The sequence below is a fragment of the Mytilus edulis genome, chromosome 4 (genome assembly GCF_963676685.1).
Source record: "Mytilus edulis chromosome 4, xbMytEdul2.2, whole genome shotgun sequence".
Taxonomy (NCBI): Eukaryota; Metazoa; Mollusca; class Bivalvia; order Mytilida; family Mytilidae; genus Mytilus; species Mytilus edulis.
Genome location: NC_092347.1, coordinates 35,664,929 through 35,681,490, shown reverse-complemented (window position 1 = coordinate 35,681,490; position 16,562 = coordinate 35,664,929). Strand labels below are relative to the sequence as shown.

General features: G+C 33.1%; 1 protein-coding gene across 1 annotated transcript in view; it reads right to left on the bottom strand.

The window, feature by feature from the left end:
• Positions 1-16,562, bottom strand: part of LOC139519616 (uncharacterized) — a 64,358-nt gene that overhangs the window by 41,973 nt on the left and 5,823 nt on the right. The window contains exons 2-3 of the mRNA XM_071311809.1: positions 4,295-4,331; positions 1,638-1,793 (exon numbers count right to left, since the gene is read on the bottom strand). Coding sequence (XP_071167910.1) covers positions 1,638-1,793; positions 4,295-4,331 — 193 coding nt within the window. The remainder of the gene's footprint in view (positions 1-1,637; positions 1,794-4,294; positions 4,332-16,562) is intronic.

Sequence of the window (16,562 nt, the reverse complement as noted above, 5' to 3'; positions counted from 1 at the left end):
CTTCGTGCTCCATCGTGTAGGCAACGGCTGAGATATGAAGCTTAAATACCCGTCTTCGGTTAACCTTCGTATGTCCATCTTTTGCTATCGTATACAATTTCGGCACCATCGTATAGACTTCGTTATTCATCGTACTTGCTTCGGTCACTTTTTGGTATTTTAACGAGATCGGGACCAACTTCGTACGAACTTATAATTTTAGCATTCGGGTGTCCATCGTATATAAAAATCGGGACAGTGTGACGCGGGCATCAGTAATAATGGCCTCGGATGTCTGTAATGGCCCTCGGCGTTGCCTCGGGCCATTACAGACTTCCTCGACCATTATTACAGACCTTGGACATATAACAGGGCCATTATAAAAACACCCATTCATTAATACTATAGTATCATTCAAAACACACTGTATGTCATGCTTATATTGTTTTGTCGTTTTGGGTTGTTCTCCCTATGTCGTACATGAGACTTTTGAGGTTGCCTGTAGATTGTTTGTTCTGCTCACTGAAGGGGCCATGGGTTGACCTGTGGTTACTTGCATTCTCATCAGTTGAAATCCCGTGGATAGTTGTCTCGTCATCATTCCACATCTTCATATTTTTATATTGCATACATTGCTGCAGCCACATTTTCCGAAATTAGGCAAAATCAAAACACGCAAGCTGAGCTGGAAGAACGGATATTTTAGTCTTGTAAATACAATGTATAAGCTTTACATCGGCTATTATCTAAATATATTGCAGTTGTTCCTAATCTTTTTCAATGCCTAAATCGATATTAAATAAGAGGATGTTGTATGATTGCCAATTAACAACTATCCAACAGAGTTCAAATGAAGTGAATTTAAGTAACTATAGGTCATAGGAACTTAGTAATGAATATTTCGATAAACGAAATCCCGCAAACTATTTCATCCCAAGTAGATTGAAATTACTTGGTCGTATATATACTTTATCTCCAAAATGACATTAAAATATCACCACTGAAACAACAACAAAAAAACAGTTACTCAAATCATTTTTTTTTTGTATATCAAATTATTGTATTTCTAAATGTTAACGACTAAAATCGAAGTTGTAACGAATACAGCAAATACAGTTACACGCACACTTATCAAATTTTTGAAGTTAATTTCTTTTACGAATTGCCGGAAGAATAAATGAAATTAATTGAGCAAACATACAATACATTTACCGAGTATCAACATTAAGAACACTCAAACAGACTATTTTTGTTGTTGTTGGAAATAACAATTTACAAATTGGGTGCGTCTAAAGCGATTGTCTGGATTTATCTTCATCAAGAACGCTCAAAACAAAACAGTTGAAACCCGAGGAAGAAATCTAACTGACTTCGTGAAAAAAATATGACCAATTGGGACAAAACAAAGAATAACCAATATCATTCAACTGAAAAACAGCATTGCTTTAGACAGTCCTCACCATAGTTTCTAATAAATCTAAATGTGTAACAGATTTAGATACAAACACTATCATATGGGGTAAATGCAGCAAGCTAATATGTCTACAGTTTAATTTTTTTTAGAAAAATTCAATACATGCAATTAATAATTGAACAGATTTTTTCAAAGTAACTTCCATGTGGGCATGAGATCTTTAAAATGATATAGAGTTACTTACTTCTGAAATACTGCTGCCATATGAGCATGATACCAACTGTCCCATCTTTGGAAATAACCTTCGACCTAAAGTTCAAAGGAAAATCAGCTGGTGCTTCTGAATTTGCTCCTCCAAATAATAATGGATATTCTGAAGACATATACTGTGGATCACACTCTACAAAATATGAATAATCCATAATATAGTGTTATTAACTAGCTGTTTCTGTATTGGCACTGGTATGGATTCAAGGTTTGCTGTATTGGCCTCGAGACCCGTAGGATCGAGGTCTAATACAGCTGACCGATAATCTACACCAGTGCCAATACAGAAACAGACAGTTCATTACACTTTTATTAAATAATCCAACTTTTTCGATACAGACTTGTTCTGAATGCTGTATTACATGCATCAAATGTGAATATAGGGCCAATATTTCTAATACGGACTGGCAATGATGTGAATATAGGGCCAATATTTCAAATACAGACTGGCAATGAATCCTGATTTACATGCACAATATATGTTTACATGTAATTCAGGTTTCAATGCCAGTCCGTATCGGAAATATTGGACCGGGCCGAAAAGCAATATAGAACACTTGATTGATATGACCAGGACGACGTCACCAGTGTGACACATGCCGTGTAGTGTAGTATCAGGGCTGTTTTTTAATTGTATTATTTTTATAAAATAATCAAGACTATAAAATATGAATAATCCATAACCAAGTCTGTAAAATAATAACAATTCATAACTAAGTCTAAAATAAATGAATAATGCATAACTAAGGCTATAAAATATCATGATGAATGATTCACAAGTAAGTCTACAAAATAAGAATAGTTCATAACCAAGACTATAAAATATCATGATGAATGACTCATAAACAAGTCTACAAAATATGAATAATTCATAACTCAGTCTATAGAATATGAATAATCCATAACCAAGTCTGTAAAGTAATAACAATTCATAACCAATTCTAAAACAAATGAATAGTTCATAACTAAGTCTATAAAATATCATGACGAATAATTCATAATGCATAAGCAAAATACAAAATACAAAATATGAATAGTTTATGCTTTTTGTATATTCAAATTTATGTCATTATATAAACAGTGCTTCAAAATACAAAAATTCTATCATTTTGAAAATACATTAATAATTTTCAAGGTTCATTTATCCGAAATTGTGTCTATGATCATCCATTGAATATAAAAAATGGGTTTTGAATCATTTTAAGCTCTTCAATTAAGCTTCTGAATAATATTATCGTTAAAGGAATATTTAAACATATCATTATTCTTCCAAATATAGTTATATAGAATACAAATCTTTTGAAATAACATTTTAATAATTTGATGTCCGGTTCATTGAGCTTTTGACATCCCCATTTCTATGTAAATCATGCATATCGTTATGATACTTTAAATGGTGTTACCCAAACATTTCAATACTTTAAAATATACATATATGTATATATATATAACATAATATATAATTACCCAAACATATCATGAATCATATTGTAATTTTTTGTCTATTTTTTATAGACTTAAGGACGACATACCCACGCAGTAGCAACAAAACAAACACCTTAGCATTGGTATAAATATTTTTGTATTACAATAGATTTAAAAAGATGTGGCATGAGTGCCAATGAGACAACTCTCCATCCAAGTCACAATTTGTAAAACATAAACCGATATACGTCAAAGTACGATCTTCAACATGGAGCCTTGGCTCACACCACACAGCAAGCTTTGAAGGGCCCCCAAAATGACTAGTGTAAAACCATTCAAACGGGAAAACCAACAGTGATATATATATATATAATAAACGAGAAACGAGAAACACTTATGAACCACATCAACAACAGACAACTACTGAACATCAGGTTCAAGTGCAATTATGTTCTCACTGGTGCCTACACTCAGTCTTCACGTAAGTATACACAGAGTTCATTGCCCTAGTAACGGACTCCTTGTAAATAATGTACTACATGATGACATGTGTTAAGCTTGCCCATGTAACAGCTATACACCAAAAGAAAAGAGTACAAGTGTAAAATTATCAACAACTAAAGGTCACTCACTGTACGGCTTTTAAAATGAGTAAGATGAAATAATACTCTTTTGTATTGATGTTAATCTCAAAATAGAGATACAAGGGGCGTAAGTGCATGGGTTGCGTGAATCACTACACAATCGAACGTCCACAGAAAACATCACTTCACAACTTCACGGACTAACAGAACGAAAATTGACCGTTATGGAATGTATGTGTCTCTGATGAAAACGGTTGTAATGCAGTTGTTGTAGTCACGATCACGTCTTTGGCAAAAATGTACTACACGACGTGTGCAACTAGTGGACCAGGATCTGCTTACCCTTCTGAAGCACCTGCGAACACCCTGGTTAATGAATTTCGTATCTTTATTTTCAGTATAAAGTTTTGTAAACTTGTTTGTCGTTTTTCATTTTGTCTATCGTGTTTTTCTTTGAAATTGTTTTAAATGTACCCTTGGCGTCGTTTGTCTCATTTTCGAAGTAAATGAAAATACAACTGATAAACGAAGATGACATATATCTTTGAAAATAAAACTATACGATACGAACCACTGTGTGAACCTGTTCACTGTGTGTGTGAACATATCTGAAATACTATCTTACCTGGTTCATACGTATGTAATGAGCACGATAATCGATTCTGAAAGTAAAGAAAATAATCATTTAAAACATGTACTAGTATGTGTTTTGCTGGTAATAAAATTATGGAATAAAGTTTAAATCGTAATGTTAATTTCGAAAATTATTTCATCAAATCTTTGAAAACGTGCAGTGAAAACCTTTTAGTCCACTTTCTTGAGTCTTTTTGTAATTTCGTTTTTATTTTTGTATAAAACAATACTGTAGATTCCAGGAAAGTCTGTTAACATAAACGGTAAGTTCCAATTAAGGAAAATAGCGAGGTTTACATATGGTAAGTTCCCATTAAGTAAAATAGCGAGGTTTACATGTGGTAAGTTCCAATCTTAAAGATTGTTTGATTGATTGTGTTTAATGCCACTTTCAGCACTATTTGATAATTGTATCGGCCAGATGTTATTGGTGATGCAAATCAGACTAACATTAATAACATGTTCAACTAACGTATACACCAGATATAGACACTGACCTAGTTTATATTGCCTTGATTGTACTTAGTATCTGCTATATATATGCAAAACAAATCTATTCCTATATCATTATGAACTATTGATTGTTAAGAGTGTGTTCCTCATGTTGTAATGCTCACCACTGTCCCAGGGTAGGGGATGGTTTGGTGCCAGCGAACTTGTTTAACCCCGGTAAATTCTGAATGTGTCTAACCCAAGTCAAGGGTCTTTGATTCAGTGGATGTCGTTTGTTGCTGTATATTTTCGTTTTTGGTTTTGTACAAAACGCCTCCAGGTGCGGGAATGTCTCGCTACATTGAAGACCTGTTGGTGACCTTCTGCTGTTGTTTTTTCTATGGTCGGGTTGTTGTCTCTTTGACACATTCCCCATTTCTATTCTCAATTTTATACATCAGGCCGTTACTTTTCTCGTTAGAATTAATTTGCATTCGTCATGGCAGGGCCTTTTATAGCTGACGATGTGGTATGGGTTTTGCTCACTGTTGATTGCCGTATGGGCATCTACAATTATTAGCGTCTATGTCATTTGGGGCGTATGACATTTGCGCCGATTTTTAAAATTTTCATTCTTTCATTTGCGCCGATTTCATTTTTTCATTTGCGCCGATTTTTTATTTGCTCCTAATTGGATTTACAGGTAAGTTAATACTTGTACATGTACTATACCGTGCAGGTATATTGGTAAAATCTGTTTATAAACATAGGTTTTAGTTAATTTTGATTCATATTGTTCTGAACTTTGCTGTAATTGATGGACATATTGCACACTGCAACGAGCCGAGGAGTCAATTTCTTTAACCATCGGCGGCCACACACATAAGTACGTTAGCAAGACAAAGAAAAGATGGATTACGTTATTGACAATTACAACAAATATAGAAGAGACGAAATCACATGAAAGGAACATATTAGATATGTTGCCTATAAATACTCAGCAACAACAGATTTGTGATTTTAATGTCTTCCGTTTTTATGGATTTGAATGCTGTAAATAGATTTTAAAAAGTCATTTTAGTATAAACCAGAGTGTTTTTATCTAAGGGTTTTACTTCTTGATTTTAAAGTATGTAAATATAGTGTACAACTGGATGACGGAAGAGGTCTATATATAATGATAAATATAACAAAAAACATGACTTGGATGGAGACTTGTCTCATTTGCACTCATACCACATCTTCTTATATCTATTCACCTGTAATTAACCTGTAATTTACCTGTAAAAAAATCGGCGCAAATGAAAACAAAAATCGGCGCAAATGAAAGAAAAAATCGGCGCAAATGAAATGCAGATCGGCGCAAATGCAAAACGCCGGTCATTTGGTCTCTGGCGGAGAATTGTCTCATTAGCAATCACATCACATCTTCTTAGTAATTTATTTCTACTCAGTGATGTCGTCTCTCATTCCGACAAACATTTTCAAAATGAATAACGCCGAAAACTACCCTTGTTTTTTGGATCGAACGAGGACTTGATTATTCAAAATACATCTGATAAGGCTTATAATATGTAAATATTTAATGTTGTTTAACGAATGAACCGCATCTTTTCAGAGCTTCATACCTATTGAACTATGTCAAATATGATCAAGTAATATGATAAATACAAAAAATATCTGATCTTGTGAGATTGATATAGCAAATACATATATTATACTATTATATAAACATATGGACAAAGATCAGATAAAGTGTAAAAAGTAACGCCCGAAGATTTTTTGTGAAAATTTTCTTTACTCATGTGTGTAAGGGAGCTACCATTTGATTTTTATGGGAGGGGGGGGGGGGGGCTAAAATGAAAAATTTTGTCCTGCATTTTTTTTTAGCTGTAATCTCTGTCCTGCCTTTTTATTTTTCACTCTGTTCGGTCCTGCCTTATTTTTTTTAGTTTATCCTGACTTTTTTTTACCTAAATTGTCGTCCTGACTTTTTTTTTTTTGCAAGTGTCTCATCCTGACTTTTTTTTTAACTCAAAACTCCTGTCCTGCCTATTTTTTTCAAATTTCATCCTAGCCCCCCCCCCCCCCCCCCCCCCTAAAAATCAAATGGTAGCTCCCTAAATAAGAGTCATAAACCAAAACAAAGTGGTGTTTGAAGTGTATATATATAATAAATAAAATCATTTATTAACTATTTGTGATTCGATTTTTAATTGGATTTTTTCCTGAAATGTCAATGTTTTTTGTCAGCCATTTTGTGACATTTAGTAGGCCTTTGAGAAAATAGAATTAGAATATCCATTTGTCAAATTGCATGTTCTCCAGCTTTATTAATATTGAGAAATAACATGTCAATGAACACTTCAAACCTATGAGTAGGAATAAAAGAGGGACGAAAGATACCAAAGGGACAGTCAAACTCATAAATCTAAAACAAACTGACAACGCCATGGCTAAAAATAAAAAAAGACAAACAGAAAAACAATAGTACACACGACACAACATAGATAACTAAAGAATAAACAACACGAACCCCACCAAAAACTAGGGGTGATCTCAGGTGCTCCGGAAGGGTAAGCAGATCCTGCTCCACATGTGGCACCCGTCGTGTTGCTTAAGTGATTACAAATCCGGTAAATAGTCTAATTCGGTAGGTCATATTCATGAAAGGGAAGGGGATTGTAGTTACGACGTAAGGAACATATCCGATATCATTTGTGAAACGGTTATTCCATAACGGTCAACCAACTCGTGATGGCGTCCGTAAAATTTACGAAGGGATGATTTCAACTTCACCATTTGGAACTCTTGGTTTAATAGCTTCCTTGTGAGCAGCAAACCTCTATCAAGAAAATCATGATAGGAAATGCAAGCACGGGAATATCGTATCAATTGGGAGATATATACCCCGTATGCAGGTGCTGCTGGAATGTTGCTACTTAGAAATGGAAAGTTCACAATTGGAAAGCTGAAATCATCTCTTTTGTCGTAAAGTTTTGTTTTCAACCGACCCTCATTGTCAATTTCTAGATGTAAGTCAAGATATGAAGCCGACTTAACTGTATCTGTAGTATCCTTTATCTCTAGTTCGATTGGATAGATGCGTTCCACATAGTCACCAAATTTTGAATTGTTTAGTGAAAGAACATCATCTATATAGCGGAAAGTAGAGTTAAAGGATATTGCTAACTTCTTATCTTTCTTCCTAAGAAGTTCCTGCATGAAGTCAGCCTCATAATAATAAAGAAACAAGTCGGCGAGTAGAGGGGCACAGTTTGTTCCCATTGGAATGCCGACAGTCTGTTGAAAAACACGTCCTCCGAACGTAACAAATATGTTGTCAATCAAGAAATCAAGCATCTTGATAATATCAGTTTCAGAGAATTTATTGTTTGAATCAGAGTGATTCTTTACAAAGTAGGATTTATCCCTCCCTAAGACAAGATACTTGTATCTACGTTGGCCATTCTTTTTTATGAAGCAAAGTAATATCAACTCTTTCAATTTGTCTTTTAGTTTGGAATGTGGAATACTTGTGTACAGGGTAGAAAAGTCAAATGTTTTAATACTGTTACAAGATGAAAGAGAGTTAGATTGTATGTACTCTAAAAGATCTTTTGAATTTTTAAGTATCCACATCTGATTCACGCCACCTCTAGAATAGGCAGTTTCACAATAACTTTGAAGCCCGTCTTTGATTGCTGATAAAATAGATGTTAATAATTTAGAAAGAGGTTTCGTGGAGCACTTGGAAGACCCAGCAATATACCGTTGTTTGTAAGGACACTTATGTAGTTTAGGTATCCAATACAGTGATGGAAGATCCAGTTCTTCATCTTTGGTTGAAATTCCAAAGGAACATAGAACAGACCTATGATTATCCAGGATTTCCTCTTTGGTAAGTGTCGTGAGGGTATATGTTGAGTTACCAAGTGAATTGTCAATACCTAATTCGTTTATCAAGCAGTTGATGTAGTGACTTTTACACACAAAAACGATGTTATTTGGGGCTTTATCTGCAGGGACAACAACATATTTGTCATGGAGGTCGGATAGGTGTTTTGCAACATTTGGGTCTTTAAAGATTGACGTAGCATGGGCATTGATGAACCCATTCAGTTTCTTAATTCTGATTTGTATCAACGACCTCACTGCCTTAATCCATTCGGAAAGAGTGTCTATGTCTTCCTTCTCGCGCTTAGCCCATTGCCTGGCATAATCCTCGACTGAATCCATCAAAATTTTAAAGTTGTATTTCCAATTGATGGATTTAGGCTCACGATATTTGGGACCTTTCGATAACACATTTCGTAGAGAAGTGTTATTAACAATGTTAAGGTCACCGGTAATAACGTGGCCAGCAGGATTATATGTGAATTTGGAACTAGCACAAGTGCAATCAGGAGGTTTAGACTTGAAGTCGTCAATATCGAGATCCTGCAAAACGCGTTTGTAATTGAAAATTTTAGTTGCAATAGGTTTGGTATAGGTATAAGAAATTATTGGTACAGACTGGTCTTTGAAATAAGGAGGTATTTTCGATTGCACTAATTTATGATGAAGGATATTGCCTAGGTTGACGCCATCGAGACCTTTGTTGGCAAAGGAAAGATTAAGAAAAGATCTTTTCTCTTTTTCATCTTTTCCAATGCGAACTGGCTTGAAAAGTCTGTGACTTGCAATATCCGAAATTATAGCTTCAAGTTTGTATTGGTTTGAATGAGGGTTTGTAACAGTGGATTCCAAACATAAATTGAACAGAGAATGAAGTTTCGAAAGGGGTAATGAATAAAGTTTCGTGCGAATGTGATGAATACCTAACGGCTTTTGTATGAATGGCAGCAAGTCATTAATAGAGACATCATGCAGAGAAGGTGATGTATAATGACGATGACCATGACTACGTCTACGTCGAGGAGTCGAGTTGAAAATATTCATCACATTCACCGAGTTACACGAAGGACTAGATAGAATACCTATACCATCAATTTTGTCATTGCAGCCATAAGGTGTTGCAGTTCCCAATTGTCTAATCCAGTAGTCTTCTTTTTGTCTACGGAGAGTCGTTGAAAGATTAGGATTGTTAGAGCTATGGTATATCTTTTCGATAATGCGAACTGTCATAGAAACGATGGAATGGTCGGGCTGATTGAAATGCTGGTATAGAATGTCGTTAGCATTAAGGTTAATGTCTGATCTATGACCGCACATACGTTTGTTAAGCCTTCCTTTCGTTTCACCGACGTATACCAATCCGCAAAGGTTGCACTCTAATCCGTAGACGACATTTATCGATTTACAATTCAGATCATCGTAACTTCTGGTAAAATATGACTTCTTGGTCAAATTGCTAGTGAATTCAGCATCTGTAATTAAAATAGCACAAGTTTTGCAGCCTTTGGTCTCACATTTTGAAATGCGACAGTGTTGTACTGTGTCATCAAACACCAAAATGTCTTTAAGGAGAACTGAACATGGCTGTATATGTGTAATATTGCTATTGTCACTAGGACGATGATCTGAATGAGTCGTGTTTGAGATATTTGTCATGTCTGGTGATGAGGGGACACCTGCCGTATCAGACGACACCGTGTCCATGCAGATTTGTGCAGATTTATTGAGAAAAAACTCTTCAAAAATCACTGTTTGCCCATTATGCTGTCTGTCAAAATATGACCTAATTTTTATTTACTGTTAAAGTACAATGTCTAATATAACCCTACAAATGTTCAGGAACCCTCAAATAATAATCCTTTAAAATTTGCTAAGAAAAGTTGAAGATTCCTCTGATATATTTAAAATCTTGATATATGGGCTTAAATGTGACGGACATTATGTCACACAAATGTTACACTTTATCTGATCCTTGCCCATATTTATTTTTAAATTGAAAACATATTATGAGGTTTGGGCACCTGGTACAACTACTACTCATCCATGCTATTAATAGATCCGAGCTACCCCTTTTTTCATTCCTTTCGGACTCCTTTAGAGTAAGTTTGGGAAATCACGTTGTTCGTAGCAAATAGCACGAAAAAGCGAACAAAATGAGTTGGTGTAGTCTAGGCGATACTTATTAAGTACAAACAGAAAATGACACAATTGAAAAGAGTCGTGTTTTTAGTTTAAAATCAACAATTCTAGAAGAAACAGTATAGATAAAGAAACACTTGAAAGTGAAAAATGAAAAATATTTGTAAACTTAAGGAAACATGTATTGTTTGTGCGGATGTCATATAATATGTTTTTAAACATTATTAGTTGTTTGTTTTTTTTTAAACCAAACGAACTGGAAACCAACACTTAAAATATGCAAGTATAAAAACCAGTTTTGTAAAATTTGTTTTTTACTTCATCAAGATAACGACTCTGTAATAAACGTTAAATATAGATATTCAATTTGGTACGCTTTTTCAATTTAAAGTTTAGTAATAAAGAAATGATGATGTAGTACATGTACATATATATATGGTTTATCAATTCAGGACAAAATATAGGTACTTGAACAAATAAAAAGCACATAACTTCAATTTAAAGACACACTCCAGTAAGACTTGAGTAGAATGCTTTGTCGATCATGTTACATGTTACCTTTGAAGAACACTTTTGCGAGGTATAACAACTGAATAAGAACACAATTTCGAAGTAAAATTAACAGATTTGCACCAAATAACATAATTGAGAGGTAAAATCAACAAATTTGTGTTGAAGAACAGAATTACGTGGAAATATCAACACATTTACATTGAAGAACATAATTGTAATATCAACAAATTTGCATTGAGATTACACACTTCAATTAAAATCTATTCTTTTCAATATATGACTTGGGGGAATTTTTAGTTTAGAAACACACATTATTTCAACCATAAACTGTTGTCGAGTTATTAGATATAGTTTACGATACATTATTTTTTATATCAAAAATAAAAATATGTTAAATAAATAACTTTTTTCTTTGATCTATTCTATAGAAAATGTCAAATATTTCCAACTATGATGTATTTATAATAATGACATTGTATATATCTTACATGTATCTATAATACTAAAATTACGAGGTCCAATTTGTCAGCCGTCATCACGTAAAAACGACGAATCGAAGAAATCAGCTTTATATATAACTAATATAGTACAAAGGTGTAGATTAAAAATTACACCACTCCAGGCCAATTTGTTTTCCACGGAATTAGTATTGCCAATAATTAAGAAGTTCCGGGTCGAGTCCGATACCGATACCAATAGTATATTCACGGCCTGTTACCTATTACCTTATCTGTACGTTCCGCATCTAACAGGTGCACCACCAAACGGTGTATTTAGGATTATGCTATATACCGGTACACGGATCATAATCACAGGGTTGACACTACTAAATTCAATCATTGTCAAATTGTTACCTATTGTAGTATTTTAATCAGTAAGACTTTCTACCAAAGCAATACGAATACTAAAAATCTGGACTAAAAATAAGGTGTAAATAGGAACCGTTTTCAATTTGTTAGCGGGCATGACATAAAACAGTGAATCAAAGAATTCAACTTTATTTATAACTAACATAGGACAATGCTGTTGATTAAAAAATACTCTATTCCAGGACCTTTTGTTATCCAAATAATTAATATTACCAATAATTGATAAGTTCCAGTTCGACGATTCAAACAGAAAGATTTGAAAGCAGAGAAAACTGTGTATCTTATAATCGGCATGACTTTATCAGATAAAAAAATAAGGCTTGCGCATAGTTATATACTTTAATTCAGTCACGGACCCACTATATCACGGGTGTGTTCTAGTTATATTATATGTAAATACATGTCATGTATATGTTTTAATTGTTGGAATAAACAGCTGCGCCATGAGCGCATGATACGCCCGACGTCTTGTGTGGAAGTTTAATGCAGTAATCATAAATAGTTTCTGAAGAAGTTTTAAGCAATAACCATTTATTGTTTTTGAGACACGGCGGGACATGTGAACCCCCCATGTTTTTTTTTTACAAATATCACTAAAATAAAACTTTGAATCAAACCAAAAAGTAAACAGATCTTTAAATTAGTATAACAAAGAAGTGTATACAGTTTCAAGCAATAATCATAAATTGTTTTTGAGATACGGCGCGACATGTGAAAAAAACCTCCCCTTTTTTCAAAATACTCAATAACTCAAAAATAAAATTTTGAGTCATCACCAAAAAGTATAAAGATTTTTAGATTGATAAAACAAAGAAGTGTGTAAAGTTTTAAGCAATAATCATAAATCGTTTTTGAGATACGGCACGACATGTAAAAAAAACCTCCCCCTTTTTTTACAAAATACTCAATAACTCAAAAATGAAATTTTGAATCATCACCAAAAAGTATACAGATCTTTAGATTAATATAAAAAAGAAGTGTGTAAAGTTTTAAGCAATAGTCATAAATCGTTTTTGAGATACGGCGCGACATGTAAAAAAAACCTCCCCCTTTTTTACAAAATACTCAAAAGCTCAAAAATGAAATTTTGAATCATCACCAAAAAGTATACAGATATTAAGATTAATATAACTAAGAAGTGTGTAGAGTTTTCAGCAATAATCAAGAAACGTTTTTGAGATACGGTGCGACATGTGAAAAAAAAACACACCCCTGTTTTAGTTACAAAGTGCCGTAACTCAAAAAGTTTAAATCTTGTTTTGACCAAAAAGTATACAGATCATTTGACCATCATAAGAAACAACTATATTAAGTTTCATGAAATTTGGATAAGTCGTTCTCAAGTTACGGTGCGACATGTTTACGCCGGACAGACGGACGGACACCGGACATTTGTATACCATAATACGTCCCGTCAAAATTTTGACGGGCGTATAAAAATATAAAATCAAAATTAAAAAAAAATGTTTTGTAAACTTTATGACACTGTGAATAGCATTTATATTCTACCAAAATAAGGTGTGTGGAGAAAGACTTGTGGTATAAAAGGCCACTAAAATGATATGTGTAAAATAATTCAAACAGGAAAACCAATGGTCTAATCTAGAAAAACAAAAAACAAAAAAAAAAACAAAAAAAACAGAAAAACGACAAACGAGGAACACTTATGAACCACTGCAACAAACGACAACCACAGAACATGTATATTTGTCGTTGCATACCCCGATTCTTTCGATGTGTTTTGTTAAGTAAATACAAGAAAAAACAAAAAAGATTTATATTATTCCCACATGTTTGAGTTAGTGGCGATGCAAAAAGCCTACGTATCAGAAAATGTTAATGAAATGTAAAGATTGCATTTAATTAATTAAATTGTTTGAGCTATAAATATATTTAACGCCAAAAAGTGTACAAAACCACACCAATATCAACCAGGAAAGATTAAATGTAACAATCTATAAATATTTCGGATAACAGATATCCTTCGATCATCAGTATGATTATGGTGTAAAATGAATCATTTCAATATATTCTTATTTAACTACATTTTATACAATTATAAAACTTAGACAAAAACGTTTTTATAATTTTACCATTTCAAAAATGACGTAGGTTAAGAAATTCAACGTTGCTGCGTAATTAAACATCCCAAATGAATAGAACCATGCGATTTAAACTGATGTTATTCAATAATTCGCAAATGTAAGGGAATAGCAACAGAGACTGTGTTGTAATAATGTTTGAGTGCTAGGCACACTAAATCAAATGGTTTTCACTTTCACTAATACTCAATTTACAACAAACAAATCAATACAAAATGTTTTCATTCTACTACAAATAAAACGTTTAATATTGTATTCTTCAACAGTTGTTGACTGAATCTAATATTCGAGTTTAATTAGTTTATTTGTAATGATTCGTTATTTCGTGTTTTCTTAAAATGTATAAAGACGGATGACCATGCAATGAAATTGAGAATGGAAAAAGGAAATGTGTGAAAGAGACAACAACTCGATCATTTGGCAGAAATCAGCCGAAGGCCACCAAGTTTGCCATATAAAAAACGGTATGACTTTGATTTGAATTTAACCTTCATGTAAATCTATAAAAACTGTGATGGCCCTAAACATATCCGACCATACCATAAAAAGACAATAGTTCTTGGAATCATATATATACAGAATTGGACACAAGAGATGACATATATCCTTAGTCTTGTCAAGTTGATTAGGTTTATCATTTTTGTATAAACTCGGATCGGTCAATCAAAATGAAACTAACTTTTCCTGGAATTAGCCCTTATCGTTTCAACTGTTTGTCGGAAATCCAACTGCTGTGTTTTAAAAAAAAAAATCAGGTCAACAGATGTGATGCTACAGTCATATGTATGCTTAAATATAAGCAAAGTGTCATAAAGATGAAGAGCCGTTGACTTTTGATAGAATATTGTTATTATGTTTCGATGAACCTGAAGGCCTATGATAATCTTTATTGTCTTTATTCATTTTTTTTATATATAAAATACTCAGTTTAATCGCACCGCCGCATAATAAATCGACATTTTTAGCAGCATTTATCATTTGTTTTTAAATATTTATATGTATCTCATTTCTTCAGAGATTTTTTTCTTTTAAAACAGGTATAATAGATCTGCCAAGGATTTGTATAGTCTTACTTTACACATACTTGCTTCTGCCAATGCCAGAATTACATGATACGATTATCCTATACGGCACCGGTGGCGATATGTCTGGAGTAAAACAATGACTTTTTCTCAGAACCATTAAGCCTAGTTTACGTTTGAAAGGATATCTTGTAACGGTTGCTATCAAACATTTGAATGTTTTAAGTTTAACAATTCCATTATAATACAGTACAACCATCGAAAATTTTGAACGCAAGCAAGGTAAATATTTACTTTAAATGTCAGCATGACGTTGCTGTTTTTACGCTTAGTGTTTATTCGAGATGCCAATGATCTTACATCCCACCAACATTCATTTATCAATAATTTAATTTTGGATGTAACGCGTCTTCTGATTGGCTGACGTTATTTTGTTATCAGCCCATAAACATAATTAAGGATGTACTTAGGTGAGGTTAGGTAAAAATCAATAAATTAAGAAGTTAAAATTGAGACTATAAGCTGGTAAAGCATCAATTAAGGAATAAGATAAGCTAAAAATATTGATAGGTCATGGACCTCCTTTTCGAGATATTTTAGATTTAAAATATGGCGGGAAAAGGCTGACTCGGACTTTTACCTTATATTTGCATTGGTATTATTAGGTCTCAAAACAAAAGAAAGAAAATTAAGAATCTTCTAAAATTTTGGTAAATGACCTTTCATGAGCTATTAAGTCTTATATGAAAAAATAAACGGGTGTTATGGGGCAAAATATTTTACATTGTATTGTATGGAAAAACACCAAGGAGTCCGAACATTTGACACAAATTCTAAAACCTCACCTCAGTACATCCTTAAGTCATGTGACCGTGGCGTCGTCAACGTTTTTTCATGTTTTTTTTACGGTTTAAAATGGAATTTAGAATTAAATTATAAGAAATGACTGTAATATTTTTTCTGTCTATTCGAAATAACATAAAAAAATGTGGTGCACACTGTTAAATAACAACATTTTTTTAATGTTATTTCTTCATAGACAGAAAAAATATAACAGTTATTCCTTAAATAGATAAAAAAAAAAACTTATATTTAAACTGCAATAAAAGCGTTATTTTTCTTACAGTTAAGAAAAGCTTTATTTTTCTAACAGTTAAGAAATTCCTTTTATAATTCATTCATTTCTTTGTGCCAATTTCTAACGGTGATCTATAGCTGTTAACTTCTGTGTCATTTGTAACCATACCACATATTCTTATTTTTGCAAATAAAAGCTAATTTTTAGC